This window comes from Brachycentrus maculatus, unplaced genomic scaffold (genome assembly GCF_059751285.1).
Source record: "Brachycentrus maculatus isolate JH-2025_06_01 unplaced genomic scaffold, ASM5975128v1 h1tg000653l, whole genome shotgun sequence".
NCBI lineage: Eukaryota > Metazoa > Arthropoda > Insecta > Trichoptera > Brachycentridae > Brachycentrus > Brachycentrus maculatus.
Genome location: NW_028281389.1, coordinates 439,546 through 467,260, shown reverse-complemented (window position 1 = coordinate 467,260; position 27,715 = coordinate 439,546). Strand labels below are relative to the sequence as shown.

The following is a 27,715-nucleotide window of genomic DNA, read 5'->3' as shown; positions in this document are numbered from 1 at the left end:
ACATTTGACGTTTGACAGCTGTTCGAAAAACAGGCGCGGGCTTGCGGGAAACGCGACGGTGAAAGTGGGCACTGCATTGTGTTAAAAACAGAATAAAATATCGAAAAAAAGTCTCTTCCGTGAAAACAGTGCGTGACTGATTGGAGCTGTAAACAATAACTGTGCATTAGTGCGTTTGTGTTATTAAAAAGTATATTTGAATGCCGCTATTTTCTGCATTCACTTGTGCGTGACACCCGAGAAAGCGACAAATCGAACACTTTGAAAAAAGCTGCGTTTTAAAAGTGATGACTTTGTGATTTACGGAACAATTGCAATTTTTCAGAGACAATCGTTTTACGAAAGAACTGTCAAACGTCCCCGGTGATTTCTTGTTTATTTTTCGCGGTCGAAAGGGAACAAAGGAGCAAGATGAAGCCCCCGACGCAATTTGGAAACGACATTACCAGCCAAGCCAACAATACGGAAGTGGACCCTCGCATGGGCGCCATGATGATCTGCACCAGACTGGCGGGAAGGGCGATCATCAGGGTCGTAGGCAGGTGTGAGGACGCCCAAGAAAATAATAACTTGGGTAAGTACCTTCTAGTACCTACGCAGCTATTTTAGCTATTGTTTTTACCACGAGTAGTTTCGGAAGCTATGCTTCCATCTTCAGGTCTAAATATAAACAGGTAGTTTTAATAAAATAAACTAAAGTGGTAAAAAACAAGTGTTTTTCTTTTACAATTTACTAAATTACTAAATGATATAAAAATTATTTTCTACGTGTAATTAATTATTTTTCAAACACCGTATCACAATATATTTTAAGAAATAGTAGTATTTACTAAGTAAAACTTTAAATAAAAATCTAAAATTTATACCTTTGTATTAATATTGTCCAAGACTAGTTTTTGAAACATAAGATAAAAAAATATAATATACGAACAAGATACGCCAGAGATTTTATATTTTTGACATTTTCTGTGTGTTCCTCAAGAAAATAAGGATTTTTTGTAAGACAAATGTTTTAATAAATAGTAAAAAAATGATGGGAAAGTGTTAATTTACATTTTTCTAAAATATTTTACATATTTTTGTGTTTTTTTTTATTGTTGTTTTTGTTTGAGTTTTTCTTATCGTATGTCCCGAATTTGTATTTTATGAGAGTTTATACAATCATCTCTAAAAACAGGTCAATGTTTTCATTTAAAAAGATAAGATAAAAACATAAACAAAGGATTATAAATTCATAAAAGTGTGATTCAGGTGATCGCCTGATTTCGATACATATTTAAAATCTGATATTCGATCTTATCCTTTATTTTCCTCATTGACAGCGGGTACTATTGACGTTTTACTACGCAGCCCATTTCACGCTTAAGGCTGAACTCAAAATTTTAAGGCAAACATCCAAATTCAGAAAGCGACCGGCCGCGCAAGATTATTTTAATAATACATATATCGTAGTCATACAGGAGAAAGTGACCAAGTGCATTTTTTTACAAAAACGTGATCATTGACTATTTGATATTCTTCTAGCTTAATATTGCCCTGAAAAAAATCCCAAAGGATTTTAAACTTGGAAGCATAATATATTGACTTGTTAAAAATGACTAACTAAATTGATTTTTTTTACATCTCACCAATAGATGTCTCTAGTGAAGTTCTAGTGATTCAAGAACAAGGTTTCTAAATTGGTTCATATATATATATATATATATATATATATATATATATATATATATATATATATATATATATATATATATGTGTATATATATATATATATATATATATATATATATATATATATATATATATATATATATATATATATATATATATAGAACTTCCAAGAATTTTAGTAGTGTGGTTATCAATAATGGGTAGAATTGGTGAATGTTACACGTGTGTAAAGTGATCACTTAAACCAGCCTATGACGGTCGTCAGCCCCGTAAATGAACAGACTTCCATATTCTTCATCATCTTTGATGAGATATTAAAAAATAATACGAAAATAACTCCTGTAATTGGAGATAATTCAGATTTTGTGAACAAGTATTTGGACACACTCAAAATGTTGTAACTAAATTGATGTTTATTTTCTTGCCAAGCAAAAGTGACTTAAATGGCCCTCCTGAATATTTTACTTTTTGTTAGTTGGTCACTTTCTTCTGTACGACTACGATATATTAGAATTTGTTTTTTTTTTTAAACATTGTTTATATGTTGAAAAATGTTTTTATAATTTTTATAACTCCTTACCTTTCAATGACGGTTTTTTAAAAAAAAAAACAAATATTTATTTCGAAGAAAAACATATTTTTTCAACACGAAAACGGTGTTTTGAACAAAAAAAATAATTAGGTTAAATGTTACCTGAATTTAAAGATAATTAAGTAGGGGTTTATCGTTTATTGGGCCTTAACGAAAATTTCAATGACAATAAGTAGAAATTTGGAATAAGTCTATATTTATTGCATTTTCTCTATGCTTTCGTTTGTTTGTACGTCACTTCTATAGTTAGGTTTTATAAACAGGGCAAATCTATATTTATTCAACCTTTTTCGATTCATGTCTATCCACAAATTAAACTATCAAATTAATTTAATATAATCTGAAAATATGACATAAAACATTGCGAAAAATATGACTAAAAGACAGACGAGTGATAAAACAAACAATTTTTGATTATTTTTTGTTATTTTTTAAAATCAATCAACAATTATTTCTACAAAATAGACCGATTACCGTCGTTATCTCTGACTAAGAGTCGTATAAGGAAGGATATTCAAATTGTTTTACAAATGTTTTATTTAATATTGAAAATATTACAGATAATTTACGGCTATATAATAATTTAAGCCACTTTCCTTTTATGGATGAATAACAGTAACGTCAATAATATTTACCAAGTCAGCACCAGCATTATCAGGGTTGCCAACAGACAAATCATAATGAAATTGTAATGAAAAAACACAAAATTATCATTATCGCATCCTCACTTCGACTGATGTCAATAGACGTTTTTACTTTTACATTTTTTTACCAAAATGTTAGTAATGTTAGTATATAACCACTCACCGAGATTTCTGTCTGCCGGTTTCAATACGTGCCCATCTCTTCGTCAGGACAATCACTACACCAGCATGCAAACAGCACTACACGTCACTACCATAGCACTTTTCACGATTAATAATAATTTAATAATAATAAATCCCTTACCGCACCCCAATGGTGCATAGGGCACTGCTTCATATAAACGCAGTGTTATCTCGATCGATTACACATGAAGGAAAGGTGATCAGCCCTCCACTTCAGGTACCAGTCCAGTGTAATATTGAATAAATATTAGAGTGAAAAAATCACTTATATTTATTAAAAATAATAATTTAGTAATGTTTTTTTTACGAAATATTGCAGTTTTTTGCACACATAATTTTTTATTGGTAATCTCACTAAACTTTATGTAGGTGGTTGCGTTCGCTTTTGATTTTTCGGTACTTGCGACATGAAATAGGATGGTTTGTAATTTTTACTTTCCCATCGATTCTGTTGAGTTAGTTTTTCAAAATATCCATACTTTCCACAGCTTATCATGTAAAATAACTTGATAGTATTTTTTTTTATGAGAAATATTTGTGTTATTATTATTTACAAAAGTATTTTTGTAGTATTTTGCAGTATATTTGTAGTATTTTTGAAGTATTTCAATTTCATACTATTTCTGTGAGCCTAAGCTGCTCATTATTAAAAATAGGCATCAAATTGTGGTAGAGTAGGTTCGAACCGAGAAACTCTGACTCAAGAGTCCGCGACACTAACCACGGGACCACAACCCGACACAATTTCCATTTCATGGTACATAGAGATTTCAGACGAAAATTTTATGGATATGTTGTTCGTGTGGCTACTTGTTTTCGATTTCGCAAAATATTACATATATTTAATTGGATAATTATTCACAAATTTGAATGGAAATTAATATATGTAGGTACTTTTTGTTTTACATTCAATTAATGATATTATGTCATAATTTTTAACATGCATTTCGACCTAGATATTTAATAGACGCTAACAGCTGGAATTTTTACGCGAAACGGCGTAAATTTATTGGGTTTTATTGCACATTCCATTTTTTAAAGAATTGTTATTAAAACATGAATTAATAACACATACTACGAAACAAAGATGTTTAAGACGAATGGAAATGGACAAATACACAAAATTTAATTTCTGTGTTAAAATATTATTTAGATAAAATTAAAAATTTAAAAAGTTCAGTCGTTATGTATGGGTACGGTGAAAAATTCGCGTATCTAATTAATCCTAGATTTTTAACTATCCTACAAAACATTTGTAAAAAATACGACATAGAAATAAAATGGGAATAAAAAAGACAATCAAAACCTTTTATTTTATAAGTAATACATAGTAATATTCTTTGAGTTTAAGAGGTTATAAACAATTAAAGGTACATTAGGAAGGTAGGTACTGTGAAGCAGATAGCGCAGGAACGAAGCGAACATTTTTTTTCAAGGATTTGCCATTTTTCCGTCGTAATTTTTACGATGGTTTAATATTCTAGGGTTAAAAAAATGATGGTAGGTAAAATTCGGTAAAAAATACAACAGAGTATTCATTTAAGTATTCATTCAGTACTTAAATAAATATATAAAATAAAGAGCATTTAAAAAACTGATTTAACTTTTTTTCTTTAATTTTTCCCTAAAATATTCGGTAATCTGAACGATTCCCTAATCCGAACGACCCACTGCACGATTTACGTTCGGATGACAGAGTTAGCACTATAATTGTATTTAATCTATGGTTATTGCAACCCTAATGGCAATGTCTGCAATCTCTCGGCGTTCAGTTACGTAAAAGGTACTTCAAGGCGACACGTTTGGCATTAGGTCTTTTCCTGATTGGAGATCAGCTTATTATTTTGCCGACAAACTTGAAAATGTACGTAACAGACATGGCGATCAGTTCTGCGTTTCAGGGACTACTCCAAAGTGTTATCAATTGAATTTGAAAGCGAAATATCACTGATTTTCTAACTCCCTAATAGAGCTAATTGTTTTACCTAAATTGGAGTCAGCAACGATTGTACATTGGGACCTTTAAAATAAACAATTTATTAAACATGTTTATATTTATTTTTTCATTTTTCATGAAACACATTATAACAAATTAGAATTTACAATTATCAGCCTGGACTTTCCCGTGTCGAGGGCACATTTTACAATATATACTTATAAAATTAAATGAAAAGTAAATTGTTTTTGACATGCAATCAAATGGCCACATGGCCGAATTATGCGATCTAGTAGAAATTTATCCACCTCAATTATCGATTTATGAATAGCTGTTTGATGCTTAGTTTTGTTATTTAATGACTTTATGGATAGTGGAAGCAGGTTGTAAAACTTTATTTCATATTAATTGAACTTTTTACTGTGCAACAGATCTTTTTAGGTAAAAGCTGAAGTTTTTCTCCATTTGAAAAATATTTAGTACATTTAAAAAAACAATTAAACAATACCTTTTCTTCAAAGTGCAAAAACCACACTTTCTGCTCTGTAGCGGGTAAATATTAAGTTCAAAATATGCCGCTTTTGGTGGGATATAGTACATTTTCTGGGCATTCCGAAAACATGCACGACTGGAAATTGACGATTTCTGATATATGACGTTGTTAAAAGGAGTGAGTGATATGTTGAATTTGGATCTTGTTATGCTATGTACGTTTCCATAATGTTTATTGTGATTTATGTGTTTGCTGGGACTGGGAGGTGCTTTTTTTGTGAAATGTGAGAGTAACTCTTAAATGGATAAGTATCGATTGTTTTGGCGTATAGTTTTTTTACTGTCATAACTTGTAATTTGTTGAATATTTCCTCTGTGAAAGTCCGTCTCGAAATCAGTATTATTTTCACTATTAATTTAACCGGGATATTTTTCCCACTCTTCCAGGCTTCGTTATCTGAAATAAATACAATGTTCGCCTCTGTAGCGTAATGGGTTGCACATTTGGCTTCCGTGCATGACTTCCCTGCTCGTTTTTCAACCGGGTCAACCTTAAAATTAATTCTCACGACTTATTTCTCCGCCGTGTTTTTTCCTGAATAATCACGTCTTCAGTAATGAGTTTATTCTACATATTTTAACCTTTTCATAGCCGCAAATAAATTACGCGGCAGTGCTCAACAGGCCAAGTATTTTTTTGAAAAAAAAAAGTTGTCTAAAGATTTTTTTTTGTTGTTTTTATTGAATTATAATTTACTTACCAAATATTATATCCCGCATCGATTGTTAGAGTTTTATTCTTGAAGTTAAACCAGTTTCAAATTTTCAGGGTTGTCACACTAAGTCGCACACGCAAGTTTTTACTAAATTTAATATTAACACACAACTATTATTTCTCAATGGAATATTTTAAAATAATAAGAAAAACACAAAAAAAATTGAGCAAAATAAAAACCCCTGGCGTTCAAAACAATCGATTAAAATAATCAATATTTCAAGTGGTTTGAGTGGTAGCCCTAATGACATCTGTCAACTGTCAGCTGAAAGTGATACCGATAAATCACTTAAAAGTATTTAAAAACTTTATAAAATATTTTGTGACAACTTCAACTGATGGCAATGTATGTTCCGTTTTTGACAGATTGTCAATATGAGTTAAAACTGCGGAGTAATACGTCATCAAAAGTACTGACGAGATATCTCGTCTCTGGCCATACGGGCACTCCGCCATTTGCCGAGATATCTCGTCTCTGGCAACCATCGGGTTAAGGCGTAGGCGCTCTGAATTGAGCCAAATACGCTCCAAAAGTGTGACGTACAAAATGTCTGGTAAAAACGCATTTACATTTTTCTTTCTAAATATGAATCAACACGAGCAGGAAATGGCGTCTTCATTGAATTCGAAAGAAAATTTATTTATGAATGTTTTTCAATTAATATATCGGTATTATAATAGTATACAATTAACTAATTAACCGTCACGCCGCTTCACCGCAGATGTAGGTAGAAAAATAGAACGCCACACCACTCTGTCTTTGCTAAGATTCTTCGCTTCTTCCACATTCATGCACCTCCTCGTACATAGCCGCCGATTATTCTGACTTCTGACCAGACCACATTCGAGTGTTTGAAATTCTTGATCATAATAAGTTTTCTTCGGTGTTTCTCTATTTCCGACTACATTCGCCTTATAAATTTGTTACTGCTAAAAGCAAAATAAGGAAATGGGTACATAATCAAGAGTTGATATTATAAAAATTGTACATCAGTTTTTTTCTTCTTTTTTGTGTGTTTATAGTGTTAAAATACAGATAAAAGTTATTTTAAAAAAAGTATGTAAAAAGGACTCCTCCGACAAGACACTTCGCTTGGTGGATCTCCACAATTAAAAAAACATATCCGAGTATATTTACAAATTTGTTTACAATATACGTATATTATATGTACGTATATATTTTTTAAGAAATAAATTAAAATGTGGAAGTTAAAAAATATATTAGGAGTATGTTGAATTAGACATTCCTCCCGAATGTAAATTAGTGAAAAACCACGTTGAAAAACCTCTGAATAAAAAAACACACGTGTCACGTTGAAGTAAAAATACGGAAATAAAGTAGTTAAGTAACGATATGACAAAGCCAGACCATATCTGATTCCATATGTATATATGTACATTGAGCTAGAGACTGTAGAGCAGTGTTCCGCAAACTTTTTCTGTTCAAGGTACACCTGCCAAATCAAGAATTTTTAGAGGTACACCAAAGAACAACGTACAAAGAAAGAGGTACAAAGTTTATTTAAAATTGATTTATTACTAATATTAATATAATCTGTAAACATATAAAACATACATTTTATGTGATTTTTTTAAATGCGAATTCTGAGCCTACTTAACTGAGCAGAGTTGATAAAAATGTGAGCAATCGTCGATAAGGCTACTGTCACCTCTACGTTGATCGTCCTCGGGCGTTCTTTTTTTATTATTTAATATTAGTCAAGAGTCGAAAATCCCAATTCGCACGCTATTCGCGCAACAAAGCGCCTCGCTAGTATAGCTTTCAGCTATTTCTAGGTGTGTTATTTTCACAAAACTAGACTTTTTTCCGCGGCACACCAACTAATGACCACGGTACACTAGTGTGCCGCGGCACACAGATTGCGGAACACTGCTGTAGTGTGTAGATTACTCTTATGGTACAGGCATATTTTATACCATATTTGGAAACATACAAAGACCTTGTTCTCGGCTAAGGCCGACCAGTTAGAACTCACATAATAATGTAGTTTCAACGTTACAATATAGTTTTTTAAATAGCTTATTAACTATAGGTTTATTTGTATTCCTCTAGCGTCCAAAGGATTTAATACCTATTTTATTTTTCCGCGCGTAGAGACGTTCGGTTCACGCATTGTTTGAATTAATTTATCGACAGATTTTTAAATATTTCGCCGCAATAATCGATTATGAAAATACAGTTATTTGTTGGCATCTTTTGGGGATGTGAGGATGTCAGAAGCGAGCTTAGAATTATCTAGCAAAAAGCAAATGTTCTATGGAAGGAAAAATTAATTTTGGCAATATAATGAGTACGGGAAGGTGCATACTGCTAGACATTACTGTTATTATCGTATATAGTCGACCTGTGGTCCCGTGGTTAGTGTTGCGGACTCTTGAGTCAGAGTTTTTGGGTTCGAACCCATTTTACCACATTTTGATACCTATTTTTTAATAATGTGCCGCCCAGGCTCACAGAAAAGTATGATATTGAAGTATATTTGTAAAATAATAAAAACACAAATATTTTATTTTAAGATTATCATTTTCCCTACCTGGTATTCATTCTACATTTTTTACCGTATCACAGTAATGTCCTTTACCCTGAGCTCCTTCACTCACTTCTTGTTACCTGTATTCTACAAAATATCTTACATTCCTAAATCCAAAAATCTGGATTGTGTATACTCCATCTGGGTGTGGATAACGATCAATTAGAATGTCAAATCTATATTCCAAAAAACAAATACGGTTAACCCGTTCTGGATAACGTTAAAACGGAGTATACCATAAATCTCAGTAAAGTTAAAAACAATGTGTATTTTACAAAATGGCTGATAGTTTTTTTGGATAAAAACCCTTTATCTAACATCGCTATTTTAAATATTTAATAATATGATTAGTTTTTGAAAATCGCATTGTTTTGTTTGTTTTTTCCTTCGCATTTGTTGTTTTCGAATAATGATAAGCTATCCTAGATACATCGCTCACTCTTTTCAACAACGTCATATATCAAAAATCGTCAATTTTCAGTTGTGCATGTTTTCGGAATACCCAGAAAATGTACTGTATCCCAGCTAAAGCGGCATATTTTTAACTTAATATTTACCCGCTACAGGGCAGAAAGTGTTGTTTTTTGCATTTTGAATAAAAGGTATTGTACAATTATTTTTTTAAATATACTAAATATTTTTCAAATGGAGAAAAAACCTTCAGGTTTTACCTAAAAAGATCTGTTGCACAGTAAAAAGTTCAATAAGTGGCTTGATATTTATTTTTAATACATTTCATTATATTCCTAAACTTTAAAAATGATCTCCTGAAAAATCAAGTCTCTTAATATATGACGTTGTTGAAAGGAGTGAGCGACATGTGATAATAATCTAAATTGATTTTAGTCATACAAATAATTGTAATCGTACAACGGATAATTATATTTTATTAAATCGTATTTATTATCGTTTTCAAGATTAAATTTATAAAATATCTTTAAAAATAGGAATACATCCTCATCTTTAGATAAATATTCGTTAGATAAAGTTTCGTCCGTTAACATCTAATAACATATTTTTTCTTTTAACCTTTATCCGCACCCAATGGTGCATAGGGCACTGCATACTAGCGACGCAGTGTTAACTTGATCGTTAATTGCATGAAGGCAGGGTGATCACAGCCCTCCGCTTCAGGTACCAGTCCAGGGTAATATTGAATAAATATTAGAGTGAAAAAATCACTTATATTTATATTTATATTTATTATTTGACCCCCCCTGGGAACAGAACCCGGGACTTCCAGTACGATAACCGAGGGTGTTGACCATTACACTACGGAGGCGGACACACTAATGACATAGGTACCTACTCAAAATATCAATCTCAAAAGAAGAACAATTAAAATCGGTTAGTCCGCGGTCGATCGATCGAACTTCGTTAAAAATATATTTAGTTCGAACATCCCTAGTACCTACCTAAGTTCCTTAACAACACATTTATTTTAAGTACCATAGACGCCAGAGATTATTTTCGCGCCGAATAATTAGCGTTTTCCGGAAGTGTTTACTTATTTTCAAGATCGCTGAAAAACAACACGTGTTTCTTGTTGATTTTTAATACTGAATAGTAAAAAATAGGTCTTAAAGTCTGCACGAGCGAAAAAGCAGCGCGTAGTTAGTTAAAAAGCATTTAATTGTGAGAAAAATATAATAAAGTTAAAAATATTTCCAGTGCTTGCCAAAGTCGTCATTTTGTATGGAAATTTAGCGCGCATTTCTTGGATTTTCTTACCATCTGCGTATGATTTGGCATACCTGCTCAAAATAAGTTATTCATAGTCCAGAATAGGGTCTTTTGCTTTCTTTTTGCTTTATTTATGTATATAAATCCTTTTTTTATACTTTCATTTGGCAGTCACCCAGTGAAAGGATGTTTCTGCCAGTCTTATTTTTTTACATACAAACAAGAGAAAAGTAAAAAATATTTAAAAATAAGAATTAATAAAAATCTTCTTAATTTAAATTGATTTATTTATTATTTACTTATTTATTTATTGAATGGCTAAAGCCTTTAACATAATACATATTTACGGTATCTTATATACAAAATACACTAATGAATACACTAAAAGATAAACAAAAAGTATTAAACATAAAATAATAATACAACATTTTGAGTGTGTCAATACTTGTTCACAAAATCTGGATTATCTCCAATTACAGGAGTTATTTTCATATTATTTTTTGACATCTCATCAAAGATGAAGAAGAATATGGAAGTCTGGGCATTTACGGGGCTTACAACCGTCATAGGCTGGTTTAAGTGATCACTTTACATACGTGTAACATTCACCAATTCTACCCATTATTGACAACCACACTACTCAAATTCTTGGAAGTTCTATATATATATGAACCAATTTAGAAACCTTGTTCATGAATGGAAGTTCTATATATATGAGATTTTGTGAACAAGTATTTGGACACACTCAAAATGTTGTAAATAAATTATCTGGTCAAATTATAAGCTTAATAATAAAAATGAAAATGGTATTTTCTGGCGTTTCTCATGTGTGTGATTATAATCCAGGATTCGGATCTCACATACTAATATAAGAGTTTCTGCTTAGTAAAAAGCTTCCTTACATCTCACCAATAGATGTCTCTAGTGAAGTTCTAGTGATTCAAGAACAAGGTTTCTAAATTGGTTCATAAATAAAGAACTTCCAAGAATTTGAGTAGTGTGGTTGTCAATAATGGGTAGAATTGGTGAATGTTACACGTGTGTAAAGTGATCACTTAAACCAGCCTATGACGGTCGTCAGCCCCGTAAATGCCCAGACTTCCATATTCTTCTTCATCTTTGATGAGATGTCAAAAAATAATATAAAATAATAATAAAATAACAAATAGTTAGCACTGGTAAATACACGTCTCCTTCACACACTATCAGCGAGAGAGAATGAAACACAACGTTTAAATTTATCCATTATAATAAGGTGAAGAAATGCTGAGAAAGTACAGACTTCAAGGTGGATAACAATATATTAAATAAATCTATATTATCAAATAGTATAGATTTATTAATAATAAGTGCGTTACATCACCATATTGCGAATGTGGACAAGATATACGACTACTACTACTGCTACTATCGCACTGTTTCTCCGCAGGGGTAGGCAGAGGTGATGGAACACCACACTCTTCTGTCCTGACATACACTCTTAGCTTCCTTGACATCCATACGTCTAGTCATACATGCCTTCCGATAACGCAGACTTTTGACACCACTAGATTTTAGGTTCTCAATGATCTAGGGGATACGAACCATACCATTATTCCAATGCCCTCCTACAACAGTGTAGGAGAACTTCCCAAACAGCTTAGTCACAGTGTAGTGGTTATTGCATTTGGCTACGACGCTGAAGATCCCGGGTTCAATTCCCAGAGGATTCAAAATAAGTCAAAGTGTTTTTTCACTCTAATATTTATTTAATATTACCCTTGACTGGTACCCTAAGCACAGGACTGATCACCATGCCTTCATATAATCAACCATCAATTTGATGCTGTGCCCTATGCACCATCGAGTGTGGATAAAGTTAAGACGAATGAAACTCTCTAGTACCTATAGCTATAAAATATGTTACGAAAAATAATACTGTCAGCAAAAAAAATTTCAGAGGTTAGCAAATCATACCAAATTTTCCAACCTAACCTGGAATCAACACGAGTCCAAACTTACCTACAATGAAAAACGTGCAATTGAACATTGCATCAATTCGATACAGTGCCTTATAGTATTTTACAAAAATATATTGCCTATACCCAAATTAACCAGCTGCCTGACATATCGCTCACTCCTTTCAAGAACGTCATAAATCAAAAATCGTCAATTTTCAGTTGTACATGTTTTCAGAATGCCCTGAAAATGTACTATATCCCAGCAAAAGAGGCATATTTTTAACATAATATTTACCCGCTACAGTTTGAAGAAAAGGTATTGTTTATTTTTTTTTAAATATACTAAATATTTTTCAAATGGAGAAAAAACCTTCAGGTTTTACCTAAAAATATCTGTTGCACGGTAAAAAGTTCAATAAGTGGCTTGATAGTTATTCCTAATACATCGTATTATATTTTTAAACTTTAAAAACGTTCTCTTGAAAAATCAAGTTTTTTGATTTATGACGTTCTTGAAAGGAGTGAGCGACATATGAAATAGAACCCATTTGGGGATCCTAAATAAATGATCTGAAAAATTACTTCATGGAAAGATATACATGTATATGTAGTGATTAGTCATATTTTCTTATTTTGTTTTTACCTTATGTTTTTTTTATATTTTCTCATTTGTTATATTTTCTCATTTTTTTTATTTTTCTCATTTGTTTATTTTAAATATCCTTCTTACCTTATGTTTTTCTCATTTATTTATTTTAAATATGCTTCTTATGCCTATTTATTATACCTGTTTATTGTTTTTATATTTTGCCATGTATTAGTTTTGGTTTTTAAACAAAATCTTTTTTGTAACTTTCTTATTTGTGTTCCAGTCTTGTTAACCTTAATCCCATGCCCCAAAATGAGAAATAGAAATTACCCATCGGGAATATTATATATATATGACTTATGTATGTAATATGTTTTGAAAAATAAATAAATAAACTTTGATTGAAAAGAAGTGATATTGAGTTGCTTCAGTATTACGTAATCGACGCTTCAACTTCCCTTTGAAATCAATGCATTCGTCGAATACGTGCATTTGTCGTTTTTTATGATTTTGCATGAAGCAAATGACAAAGAAAGTCGAGTGTGATATAGATAACGAGCGAAGTGGCCTTTTTGTGTGAGACAATAAGTAATTGGCATTAATTATTTAGATCAGTTGAATTGCAAAGCGGAGAATGAAAGAGGAGGTACAACTTTCCCCGTTTTTTTCACAACGCTAATGATGATACAATAATCAAGTTTGCGGAACTGACTCCGCGATGTGTGGACCAGTTTATCAAATGCGTTTTGCATATCTACGCCGTTTTATCTATGGTACAAAATAAAATTTGAATAATATAATGGAATGTAGAGTGTAATTTTTTGACATCTCATCAAAGATGAAGAAGAATAAGGAAGTCTGGGCATTTACGGGGCTGACGACCGTCATAGGCTGGTTTAAGTGACTATACACACGTGTAACTTTCACCAATTCTACCCATCATTGGCAATCACACTACTCAAATTCTTTCATATTCTTCTTCATCTTTGATGAGATGTCAAAAAATAATATGAAAACTACTCCTATAATTGGAGATAATTCAGATTTGTGAACAAGTATTTCGACACACTCAAAATGTTGTGAATGTAGAGTGATTTCTGTAATTGTTTGTTCAGTTAGTTACGAAGTGTGCTTTTTTCCTTTCTTTAACTATGCTAGTAGTATTATTAAAGCTACTAAATGGTGCACAAAGCATCGCAACGATCAATGCGGTGTCATCTTGATCTCTAAGAAGACCTGTGGCCCAAACAGAACCAGGTTATAAAAATTTATCTTCTTCATCTTCAAACCCTTATCTCCTTATCACCGAACGGTGCGTAGGTCACTACATCATATAAATGCAGTGTTATCTTGATCGTTAAATACACGAAGGAAAAGTAATTAATATTAAATAAATATTAGAATGAAAAAATCACGCATATTTATTTCACGCAGATGTCCCGGTTGCGATTCCCCTGGGAATCGCAACCGGGACATCCAGCACGATAGCCGAGCGTGCTGACCATTACACTACGGAGGCGGATTTGACCCTTTTAGTGACTTAATAACTTTAACTTTGTAGGTTTTATAGCCTATTCATTAAGTCTTTGTTTTGATAATTCTTACTTATTCCCTATAAGTTTACGACTACAGCATTAGACGTGACTAACCAGCCGACGACAAGCGGAAACAGCCGAAGTGCAATTCGTAACGATCGAAAACGAACAGCAATCAAACCAGCGATCTGTATCTTAACAGAGCCTCTAGTACTTATGCAATTTACGAAATCAGGTACGCGATTGAAAATCTGGGCCACGTGGAGTTATCCAATATACTTTGGCATTACTTCTCGCAATTACGTAGCGTTATTACATTAATCATTACTATTACTATTACCCGTATTATGCGTCCTCGTAAGAGTAAACTCGGCCATTGTGTGTTCATTTGCGGTCATACTTGGTTAGAAAATATAAAAATGGAGGTAAAACTATTTTCGGTAACACCACGTCTATGGAATGGAACATAAATTCAAATCAAAATCAAAACATAAAAGGGCTATTCAATGTATGCAACCAACTATTGTCCTTTTTAAAGGTTCTTACCTAGAGATAGATAAATAAATAAAATTAAAACATATTTCATATTTTATAAGGCATACACAATATTATCTAACACTAGCCAGAAGGAGTATGGGTATGCAAACCTAAGTGCCTTAGCCATTGCTGCTTTTCTCAATTTTCCATACAAATTCTTCCTCCATTTCTTCTCCCATAAAGCAGCAAAATACTTCCCCTATGCTCCTTCACTTACGTCATCTATATCCCAAAAAATATGTTAAGCTCCTATAACCAAGAATCTGGAGCCCAGGCTCACCTTAAAATAACGATCAAGATAAGACTGCTTTAATGCGATGCGGTGCCCTATGCACCATTTTGGTGCTGATGTGGGTTAAAAAAATATTGTCTTTCCTGTAGGAAACGATTTTATTTTATTCAGTAATATGCATTTTTAAATAAATCTAATAAAAATGTATCGATTTTACCAATCTAATTTAAAAAATCGAGTTATGAAATAGCCAACATTTATTATGCTCCCAATACTGAGCTATGTAACACGCTTCTTGTATAATACACTGTGTGAAACAGAATATGTTTTAAAGAAATCGATTGTCGAATGTCAAAATTAAATTTTGAAATTTTAATATTTATCGCAAAAAATAAAACGGAAAATAAATAGCATCTCTGCAAAAGAAAAAAAAACAAAAATAAATCGAAAAAATTACTTTAAAAAAACGAACAAATGATTGAAATAGAAAAAATATTTATCGAAAAAAAACGGAAAATAAATAGAATCTACGCCAAAGAAAAAACAAAAATAAATTACTTTTAAAAAACGAACTAACGAATAAAATAAATAAAATATATAAGTATCGAAAAAAAAAATAAACGGAAAATAAATCGAATCTCCGTGAGAGAAAAATCGGAAATAAAAATAAAAAAAGATATTTTCAAAAAAGGAACAGACGAGTATTTATTTTAGAGATGTGACTGATGAGTAACTATTACTTTTTCGGTTACCCGATAGTATGATATTCGTTACATTTTCTTAGTTTATATTTCTTTAAAGTTTAAGTTTTTGAAGACAATTTTTCAAATTCATAAGAAGATAGAAATGCATGCGTGAGTAGCTTAGTGATCGATTCCAGAAGTCGAATTGAGTATCGACATCTTTTATAGAATACGTTATTTAATTCGATCACCCATTTCCAGCACGTATGTTACATCGATATAAAATCGACCATTTACGCCATATTAAACATATTTTTGTATTTATTATGGGTTATTTTTAAACGGGAGAAATATCGGGTTGCTAAGGTTCCTTCATATATTTTTTTTTTACGAAATATTAAAAATATCAATAATGCAATTTATAATTTTTATGTGTAAAAGTGACTTATTGAAATAAATCATTTTCGTATGTTGGCAATACATTTTTTTTTTAATTACCTAACGTCCAAGTGACTCTGAAATCTAGCTACAGCTTATGCAACGCCGCTTATCATGACCCTACTCAGGCTTCAACTTTTTAAGTTTTATAGCCTATGCCTACTCGTGAGTGGATTTGCTCTTTATGTTTAAAGTTACTATAATTTCATGTAATTCATGAGTGGAAAATTCTAGGCAAAAATACTCGCTTGTTGGCAATACATGTCATAACGCTGATGCATCATTTCGGAAAGTTGGTAGCAATTCTGTTAAAACGATTGCTTACATGTTCCCGCAGGCGTCATTTTCCAGCTTCCAATACGAAATATATTAACTGGGTACGTAAACTCTACAGTAGCAGTACCTAACGAGATATCGAGTGTTCAGATTTTGATTGTTGCAATTGAAACAACTAATAACGTCGCTAATTGTTTTGTTTAAACAATTAAAATATAGATTGTTTGATTTAAATTGAAAATAACATATGTCTCGAAATGATTTTCTTAAGTCCTCTGTATTTTTTAATCTGTACCCATCTCTAAAAACTTTCCAGTAGCGTCCAAGCATATCCAGAAAGGGGAGATATCGCTCACTCTTTTCAAGAACGTCATATTTAAAACTTCGTCGATTTTCAGTTGTGCATGTTTTCAGAATGCCCAGAAAATGTACTATATCCCAGCAAAAGCTGCATATTTTTAACTTAATATTTACCCGCTACAGGGCAGAAAGTGTTGTTTTTGCATTTTGATGAAAAGGTATTTTTAAAATGAACTTAATATTTTTCAAATGGAGAAAAAACATTCAGGTTTTGCCTGGAAAGATCTGTTCCACAGTTAAAAGTTCAATGAGTGGCTAAAAGTTCAATAAATATATTTTTTTAATACATTGTATTATATTTTTAAACTTTACAAACGATCTCCTGAAAAATCAAGTTTTTTTTTATTAGTAACGTTGTTGAAAGGAGTGAGCGATATGGTATATAGTAAGATGGAAACGAAATTTAGATCGCTGACATTACGAGCATTAGCGGTTTTGTTTATCTTACACGATAATGCGAGTATTGACTAATATTCTTTGCGTTAATGATTCATTAGTTAAAATTTTGAGAAAATCCGATAAGAGTCCATTTATAAATATCCCCAAGTTCATTCATACTTCAAACCAGAGATAAAAAAATGTAAGCACGACACGTGTAAAATAGTGCTGTGCCTACTATCATCATGAACACCTGTAGAAACAAAAGTAGGTACTCATTGATAGGGCAGTGCCCGGAATATCCGTTATTGATATTTTTAATGACTTAATTTAATTGGTGGACAATTAAATAAATTAATATTATAATTACCCATTATTTATTTATTTCTTCATAATAATATTCTATTTTCTCTTCCTACTCCTACGGGGAAGAGGGTGATGGCTAGTTAGTTAGTTTTTTATAAAAAAATATTTATATTCCGTATTTCTTGACTGAATTCAATAGGATTAAAATGAATGGTCCTACGCTTTTTCTATCAATTTATTTTCTAATACAAAAAGTGAAAATAACCCGCGTGGCGTTCTATTTTCTCTTCCTACCCCTACGGGGAAGAGGGTGATGGCTAGTTAGTTAGTTTTTTTTATACACATTTATATTCCGTATTTCTTTACTGAATTCAATAAGATAAATATGAATTGTCTTATTTTTTTCTATTAATTTATTTTCTAATACAAAAAGTGAAAATAACCCACATTCGTTACCTAATAATACCATTCTTAATGTAAATAAAATCATATTATCCGATATATAATAATATTGTATCATATCTCGACATTGATTGATTTAACAAAACCTGATGCGTGCAAATTTTATAATATCCACGATTTATTTTAATTGCATGGATGTGCTACAAAAAAAACTAAAACGGAGTCATTCGTTTAATTTACATCATCACTTGACTTGCTTTGTAAAAATGATAATTACATCCGCACTCCGGTGAAAGGAAGCATTTTCTCAATTACTACATACAATATTTACGCAAGCCCGGGCGGATATTTCAATGGATAAGTTAATCGTTAAGTAAAAATCATTCAGATTAGCGAAATTCGGAAGCAAATGCGCCTTTCATTTTTATAACAGATATAATTGTAATAGAAAATAAATATATTATAACATTCGAATAGGTTATGGCTTAGAGAAATTGGCATACAACTATCACCGTGCCGAATGGTGCCATGGAACTAACGAAAATCACACCACGCTGTTGTATTTCACCTCACTGCGCGATGAATATGTCAGATATCATAAAATATGACATGATGAAAGTTTAAAGAAAATATTGACCATTGGATGCAATTTTCAAAACAAAGTTTATGATATATTTTTGTTGCGTTCATTGCATACAACGGAATACACTCGTAAAAATGATAAAACATGATACTTGACTTTTAAAATACGCAAAATTCTCTAATTTCTCATTGAAAAATACTGTTTTCTCGTTTCATAGTTACATTTAAGGTAACAATAATTTTTATTGTCCTCATTTTAATATGATTTAATTAATGTAGATCGAATAGTTTATATTATATTTTCCTTTATAGTTGTTGTTTTTTGTTTGTTTGCTTCCATCTTTATCTCCTCTTACATCTTTTATTTATTATTATTTTGATGTATTTTGTTAATTAGATCTAAAATCACTCGTAAACGAGTGGAGGCTTAGTATATAAATAAAATAAAATAAAATTAGTACGGTTCGCGATTTCAACAGATTCCCGAAAGTTGCATACAAATAGCGGATGCAATGGTATGCAAAATAATCGTAAAATGACACTCTGTAAATCGCAATAAAAGATACGAAAATAATGTCGGCTTACCAGCAATTATGATGAAAAGTTAATGAACTACACAAACAAAGCACTGAACGATTGCACTTTCTGCCAATATCGTCACAAAATATCCTCGAAGTTTAAAGATATGATAATTGTCATATTTAAGCTATCACTTTATCGAAATTACTGGTAATTATTATCCGTCTTTGTTAGCGCGTTTCGCTACTGTACCGGAAGTACCCATGAGAGTCAAATTTGAGTCAAAATAAATATCAGTGATTTTTCACCGGTACCGAAACGCCGGACTGATCCCTGTGAAATTATCGTCGTGAAATTAACGATCAAGAAAACACTGTATCCATACGACGCAGTGCCCTAAGCCCCATTTGGTGCAGATAAGGATTATAACATTTACCGGTGATTCGGTAATGTAATTTAACTTTAACCGGTAAACCGGTTTTCTAAACCCAATCACGCACGCCCTAGTTTTAATGTCATGACTTATTTTAAGTATTATTAATCCCACTCATGTAATCGTGTGGCTAATGGTGTTTATATTATTTTGTCATCCATCAATTGAACAATTAAATTTATTTTAGAAATTATTACGCGGTAATTGTTTAAATTAGTGTAATAAATTCGCAAGTACGAAAACACGCACTCTCGGTTTTCATACTTCCTTTCTTTTCCGGGTATGCTTGTTGTGACTTTTCACTGATTTTTCTATGGAGTCTAATTTAGATGTTTCCCAACTTTGATTGGTTCCCAACTTTGATTCCAAACACATATATTTCTTGGACTATATTAAACATTAATATCCCTATCTTTGTTCCTCTAATGAAGTTTAATGAGGTAGAAAGAGGTAAAAATGCCATATGTCAGCACCTGTTGAAGGGAGAACTTTTGTTACATTAAAAAGAGATAGAGCGTATTTTGTAGTGCTCCATCTTACTTGCGTGTTTCAACACAATCAGAAAAAGTTTATAAATATCGCGATTCGTATGTTCTGCCTTTGCGATCTATGTAATGGAGATTCTGTGGAAAATGGCGTCAGCTGTCACGAAAGTTATTTTACGCTGTGAAGACGCGACGGAAAATCAACATTTAGGTACTCAATTATTTTCTTTTCTTTATTATTTAGCCTTTTTATTATTCCCTTAACATAACCAAATGATCGCGTATCTGTTATTATCGTGAATTACGCAACTTTAAGTAATAGTTTTAAAAATAGGTTTCCGAATATTTCTTAAAATTTTTATTTAAAAATTAAAAGTAATTTTTTTAAATTCTGTATTTTCTGCAGCTTTCACTTTCACTTCACGTACACAATGATAACCTTAAATAAACCTTAATTAAATCGGAAGACTAAGAATGTATGTCGTGACTCGTGACATATGTGGCGTTCTATTCATTCTTCCTACCATTGCGAAGTAGACAATACATGATAGATTGAAGTGAATATATCTATGTTCCGTTACTTTGAACAGTGAATATATTTCACAAAAAAATCGAATTTAACAATGTTTTATTGAAAGTCGTAATGTTTTTTTTTTTATGGCATCCAAGTTTCCTGATGTTTGTTCCTGCGATCGAAACAACTAATATCGTCGCGAGTTGTTTGTTTTTTGCCAAAAATACTGATTTTTTAAATTTAAATTGATAATAATATTGTATCTCAAAATGATTTTCTTAAAATTTGGTTTGATTTGAACAACGTTTTGAGTCAATTAAAACATTAACACACACAAATACTGGATTGGAGTGCCGGGTTCAGGAGTCGAAATAATTGGCGGGTATGTATGAGAAGATGCATGAATGTGGAAGAGGCAAACAATGTTGTCAAAGACACAGTGGTTTGGCGTTCTATTCTCTCTGCATACCCATGCGGCGAAGCGGCATGATGGTTAGTTAGTTTTAGTTAGTTAAATTCTAACCCTTATCCACACCCAATGGTGCATAGGGCACTGCATCATATAAACGCAGTATTATCTTGATTGTTAACACATGAAGGAAAGGTCATCAGCCCTCCGCTTCAGGTACCAGTCCAGGGTGGAAAAATATTGAATAAATATTGGAGTGAAAAAATCACTTCAATTTATTTGACCCCCCCTGGGAATCGAACCTGTGACCTCTAGCACGGTAGCTAAACACGCTAATCATTCCACCACGGAGGCGGACAAAGTTAGTTAAAGACCTCGCTTTGCGTCGTCTCACTTTGCGTTTTTTCGAAGTTGCGTCGTTGCTGAATTAAGACTCATTTTCGCTTTGATATTTATATGATTTCCAATGGAGAATAGCAATTCAATTTGCGTCGCTATAGTTTGGAACGTATCAACGACGCAAAGTGAGGTCTTAGTGTACTGGATTTAATCTTAAGGATTCACATTACAATATATATACTGTATCTTCTTCTTACCCTTATCGGCCTTATATTACCTAATGGGGTAAAAGGCACCACATCATATACAAACACTGTTATTAATAGATTAATTAATGTTGTTTCAGATCTCTCCGAGTGTCAGCTGATGCAGGTGCCAGACGCCGTGTACCATCTCCTCCGCCACACGGCGCTGCAGACTTGCGATCTCAGCGGCAACGTCATCACCAAGATTCCACCCAAGTTTGCAGATAAATTCAGTCTTATCACAGGTACGCAAAAAAATATATCGTAAAAATGTACACTCTTAGCGAATCAAACGGAATCGAAAGAATAAATCATTATGAGGTCCTCAAACATGGACAAGCAATTGATGTTCAACTTTATTGTGGACTATTCGACCGTTTATCGGTCAAAAAACAATTCTTTTGCGAATCGAAAAAAAAAGTATATTTGCCACATGACAAGGCTTGCTCGCATACAGCAAAATAAAAATTAACAGTCTCAAATGGATTATCTTTAGACATTCATCATATTCTCTGGACCTTGCTCCTTCGGACTACCACTTTTTTTGTTCAATGTAACATTTCTAAGAAGGAAAAAATTACATAAACAATGATGATGTGAAAAAGGAGTGAATAATTCGTGTGAAAGTCCAAGATTTTTTTCGACAAATGCTTTGAAATGTTACTAAGAAGTTGGAAGAAGGTCACAGAGAATAAAGGAAAATATATATGGTCATAAAACTTATTAAACTGGTATATATTTTCCTCATTGAACAAATCTTGGTAAATCATTGAACATAATTCATTCATTATTTGTGTGTGTGTGATTAATTTGTGTCGACCTTTGCAGATCTCAACTTGTCTCACAACCAGATGTCTCGCCTTCCCGACGAGATGGTGGGACTGCGAGCGCTGCAGCGACTGGACATCTCCCACAACTCTTTCATCGCCCTGCCGCGCTCCGTCACACACGCGCCCAGCCTGATCACCCTCAACGCCAGCCACAACCACATCATAGGTAAATAAAACTCAATTTAAATTTCATAGATTTATTTGAGAAAAAATAATAATAATGAAAACTTCGGGTCTATAGTGTATTGGTTACCGCATTTGGCTGATGTGCTGTTGGTCTTGGGTTCGATTCCCAGGGGAGTCAAAATAAATATAAGTGATTTTTAATCCTTACATTTATTTCATGTTACCCTGGGCTGGTACTGGAAGCGTAAGACTGTGATATCCCTCCCTTTGTATAATTAAAAATCAACTTAACATTGCGTCAATTTGATACTGTGCCATGCACCATTGGGTGCGGATAAGGGTAAGAAGAATAAAACTCTCTAGCATAGTTATAAAATATGTTGCAAAAAATAATAACTTAACACTATTTGTAAGAAATATTTAGAGGCTAGTAAATCACATCAAATTTTCCGACCTAACTTGGAATTAACACATTTTTGTTGGGCGATTTTTCATAAGCCCCGACCCTTTACATTCGCATACAAATCAAAAGTTACCAACATTATTCCGATCTGTACAATGTTTTTTAGCATCTCGCGCTCTATCAAAAGTCAGCAAATAGTATGCTTATAAGCGTCTCCCACTCTCTACCAACTGTATGTAAAAGACGCTTTTAAGCGTTTCCTGCAAACAATGTGTTAATATGAGTCCATCCTTTCCTTAAAAAATATACCTATAAAAATGTGCACAATCTTACTTGACCTTAATTATTTCCAGATGTGGATGTTGAGATGGTCAGCAGCGCCCCCTCTCTCCGAAGGCTCGACCTCACAAACAACCCCCTGGGCCCCAACTGCCACTCCCGACTGAAGGCCCTCCCCCGGCCCTCTGTGACTGTGAGCGACCGGGAGGTTGAGGACTGGGAAGATCTGACTATCTGAGAATCCTAAATTATAATGTAATTTAAATCAATTTCTCCAAACGGAGCTGTGCGCTCGCTACGACCCTTTCACTGCGGATTTAAGAGGAACTGCGAAAGAATTGATAAATCTTATATGCAGACTGAACAGTTTTAATGCTGATAATTTTTATATTTATCGAGATTGTGTCTAATTTATAAATTTAATGGAACCCTATATAAAACTATTTAGGAACTTAATTACAGATTAGGTTTCGCAGACTGGCGACAATTTATTCTAATGGATAATGAGGCATTTTCCTCATGGACATAGTGCAACATCTACTTATTGCCTTTTATCTATGGACTTATATTATATAATCTTCCTTAACTTCTATACAAAATTAAAGTTTTTTATGATTGCAATTACCTATATTACCATTGTCAAAATGAAAGATGCCAGTGATTAGGAGTTCTGATCACATTACAAAAATAATTTATTCGTACCGAGAACATTTTAAAAACAGGCATTTGAAAATATGAAACACCTCTTTATTGCATAAGTCTTCCATTCTTTTGAAAATGTCATCAGAATGTAAAATAATGACACAAAAGTATTATATAATATTCTTTTTACCCTTGTCCGCATTCAATGATGCATAAGACACTGTACCACATCGAAGCAGTGTTATCTTTGTTGTTATTTATCTGAAGGAAAGATGGTCAGTCTCGCTAATCTGTTTTTTCTTTATTAATTTGCTGTCAAAATATATTTTTTACGTAATACCCACAAGATTTCAACTCTTTACCCTACGCATTAGATCAGTAATTTGAAAATTGCTCCACAATTTGGTGCTAATACATTTTTTGCAGATAAATCAAGTAAAATTAATCTCAATTTTTCTTAATTCTTGGTGAAGGGTGACTTTATACACGCGTAACTCAATGCAGTATTTTTTATACTCATATTTAGGATTTTAGGTGTTAGAAAATTGCCTTTATGCGAGTGATTCTAAAGGCATAAGTCAACCGATGTTGTTCATTGGCTAATACGTTAATGTCAAATATGGTTGTAACGGATATTAGATATCCGGAAATTATACTCATAAGTCACATGTTATCACATTAGGCGTAAGTGTTACTAACCAAAGTATTTTTATAATTAAAAATCAATTAAGAAATTTTCATTTCTGTATTGAATCCTTGTGATTTATACTATTAATAATATAAGTTTTTGTTACTACAATATCGCTGTGTGAATTTAATACCGACATAAGAAATCTATGAACATGTTTGAGATATGCAAAACGCAGTTGAATTAAATGAACCATTATTGAAATGCAATTATAGTACTTATTGTAAATATGGAATGCATTATCCAAAATCATATACCATAGATTTAATTGAAAATCTAATCTACGGTATTTCAATTTCTATGGTTTCCTTTTGATCTCAAAATGGCGTTCATTCTTTGTTTGTATTATATAAATATTTGATAAAGTTTTAATATATACTTTACTATTTTTTATTATTATTGTACATAGCTTATTTTGTATATCATTCATGATAAAGCACTTATAAACCATAAATTTACAAAAAATGGACATATTGCAATCAAAATATTTAACAGGCACCGCTGGGTGGCGTTCTGGTCTGTCAGTGTTGCCAGTCGCATATGCTCTCAAACAACAGGTCTTAAATATTACATCTCATCTATAAAATGTCATATCAAAATGCAAAGTAATATATTTTTTTTAACTACACTTTTAGGGTGAGAGAATAAATATTTAAAATCAAAATAAACCCTTGGAAATTATAATAGGTACCTTTTATTGGCATCATTACAATTAGTTTTGCTTAGGTAGAAAACTTATATTCAGCTATTGGCCACCTCTAGCATTTGATTCAAATTATCGCAAAACAAATTAAGCATTTCTGCTTGAATTTTTGCCGTGTATTTCTCCATAACAATTTGTATGTGTCTGTACTTACTAAAAAAAAATCAAACAGGACTAAGAAATATCAAGAAATACGAAAATGGTAATTGGTCATTATGACTCACAGTTCATAAATTCAACAGACATGCATTTTTTATTGTCCCCTTTGTATTGCATCGTATGGGATATGAGTTGTTGCTTTATCGTGAGCGTTGTATGAATTATACACTGTTTTTTGCTAAATTTGCTCTCTTTGGGCATTTTGAACTTAAATATTATAGTCAAAACATGTACCTATCTCGCTTTTACCTTTTACGTATGTAATCAATCGTGTTATCATAATATTGTATGTGTACATATTCTCTATGCAGAGAGAGATGGCAGACTGCCAATAGGTTTACGAGAATATATGTTTAAATGCATGTATGTACGCAAAAACTGGCCAAACTAATAAGAAATTTATAATATTGGACTTTTGGAGATTGAAATTTTCTGCTCAATATTTTATCACTGCAGTATAAAACATTGTCTTAAAATATCTGTCATCATCTCAAAATGACTGAAATTTATGGAAAAAAATCACAAATATTTTTTACGTAGGTCATATGGAATCATGTTGGTATTGTAATTTTATGTACTTTTTTATATTTCCGATTTATCTGAAGGGGCATTGTTTTAACTGACCCTCGAAATTAAAACAACAAATTTGATTATGGCAACAAAAAAATATGGTCCCTGTAAGTACTTACAATTATATTGTAACAAGAGACAAAGTTTGTTAAAAGGGCTATTTACGAATATGTAACATTTTCAATCTTGCTCTTTTTAAGTATTTACTATTAGTCAAACAAACATTTTTACAAAATCCATTTCTCATCCCCTGTGAAGTCCCCGGCCTTATTTATAACCTTTTTTATATCTCGTATGTATTATGTGCAATAAAAATTGCTTTTATGATTATTTTAAGTCTAGTTTAGTAGAGCCTAAAAACAAATGTATTTACTCTGAGTAGAATGGTGCTATTTATTAAATGGTGTTTGTTCTTAATATAAAGAACAGATTTTACCTGAAGAAATATAAACAGGTTTTTAATAGATTCTAGTATTTTAAAAAATCTTATATATTTTATATGCATATTTTTTTAGATATGAATTTTTCAAATTTACCTTTACATGCTTACCTTTTCAAAAGTGTAAATTTTGATGGATCATTATTAAAACCAAAGACATTTGAATCCATTTTGGACCATTTGAAATGTTGTTTAGTCATGTTACAATCACACAAAAGTGTTTAATCACATCTATTGTTATTGCAAGGCAATTTTTGAATTTGATCAAGTTATGACATCGCAATTTACTTGTATCCACGCCATTTGAAATGTAGACAGTTGAATTATTTATATCTTTAGATGTTTCAATGAGATAAGTGCATCTATATTTATGTATGTAAATATTTATAATAGGTTAAATTAGCAGAATTGTTTTCTTTCTTATGGATCAGTTGAACTTCTTTTTTAATATAAATTATACATGCTTTCCACATTTATTTGACTGTAGGAGAATTACACCATACAAGCAACAATTGTCAGGGTGTTATAACCAGTTTTTTTTCTCTTTTCAAGGCCACAAAATTTTAGTTTTACTGTATTTTTTTTTACTGTTTTCAGAAATATTTTTAGCAGTATTTTTGTTGTTGTGAAATTTCTAACCAAATGGATTATGTATGTATGGTATGCATTAAGGCATTCTACTTTTTTCTATGTCATTTAATCACCTTAACTCCGCTTCTAGACATTCTCTGAGGTGATTCTAAGTGAAAATATTATATAAACTGTATTGTGATTATACTGGGGAAATGACTAAGTCAAACAATTTTTTTAATGAGTTACAACTATTGTTTTTTCTTCTGAATTGTAAATATATGTCTGGAAAAGTTTAAATTAAAAACCAGAATGTTTTAGCTATATTACAACCGAATTTAAGAAACAAATTCACAACTTCTCTCCAAATGTCAAATTATGTAAATTGATTTGGGTCACTTTTCAAGTATGTCACAATATGTAAAATATTAACTATGTTTGTGTTAAAAATGTGTTATTAAACTTTATATAAAATGTACTTATGACTATAAAGATATTTTTATTAATAAACTTTTGATACATTTAACATTGAGCCTCATTTTCATTATATGTTCCACTAGTATATAAAAAGATCAA

At 31.9% G+C, this 27,715-nt stretch overlaps 1 protein-coding gene across 2 annotated transcripts; it reads left to right on the top strand.

Moving 5' to 3' along the window:
* Positions 1 to 25,575, top strand: Sclp (leucine rich repeat containing protein 20 sclp). 2 transcript variants are annotated; one of them, XM_088274274.1, is made up of 4 exons: positions 1 to 574; positions 21,832 to 21,975; positions 22,559 to 22,726; positions 23,443 to 25,575. In XM_088274274.1, exons 1-4 carry the CDS (start codon positions 412 to 414, stop codon positions 23,604 to 23,606), a joined length of 639 nt encoding a protein of 212 aa, XP_088130400.1. In that variant the 5' UTR covers positions 1 to 411; the 3' UTR covers positions 23,607 to 25,575. The 2 variants fall into 2 exon arrangements, with proteins under 2 accessions (XP_088130400.1, XP_088130401.1); XM_088274275.1 differs by lacking the exon at positions 1 to 574 and adding an exon at positions 20,371 to 20,434 and having other exon boundaries at positions 23,443 to 23,747.
* Positions 25,576 to 27,715: the final 2,140 nt, after the last annotated feature.

Excerpts from the sequence above, each read along its gene's own strand:
- Sclp (XM_088274274.1), top strand. The coding sequence starts at position 412 with ATGAAGCCCCCGACGCAATTTGGAAACGACATTACCAGCCAAGCCAAC. Across the intron at positions 575-21,831 it reads CCAAGAAAATAATAACTTGG|ATCTCTCCGAGTGTCAGCTG; the intron begins GTAAGTACCTTC and ends ATGTTGTTTCAG. Across the intron at positions 22,727-23,442 it reads CAGCCACAACCACATCATAG|ATGTGGATGTTGAGATGGTC; the intron begins GTAAATAAAACT and ends AATTATTTCCAG.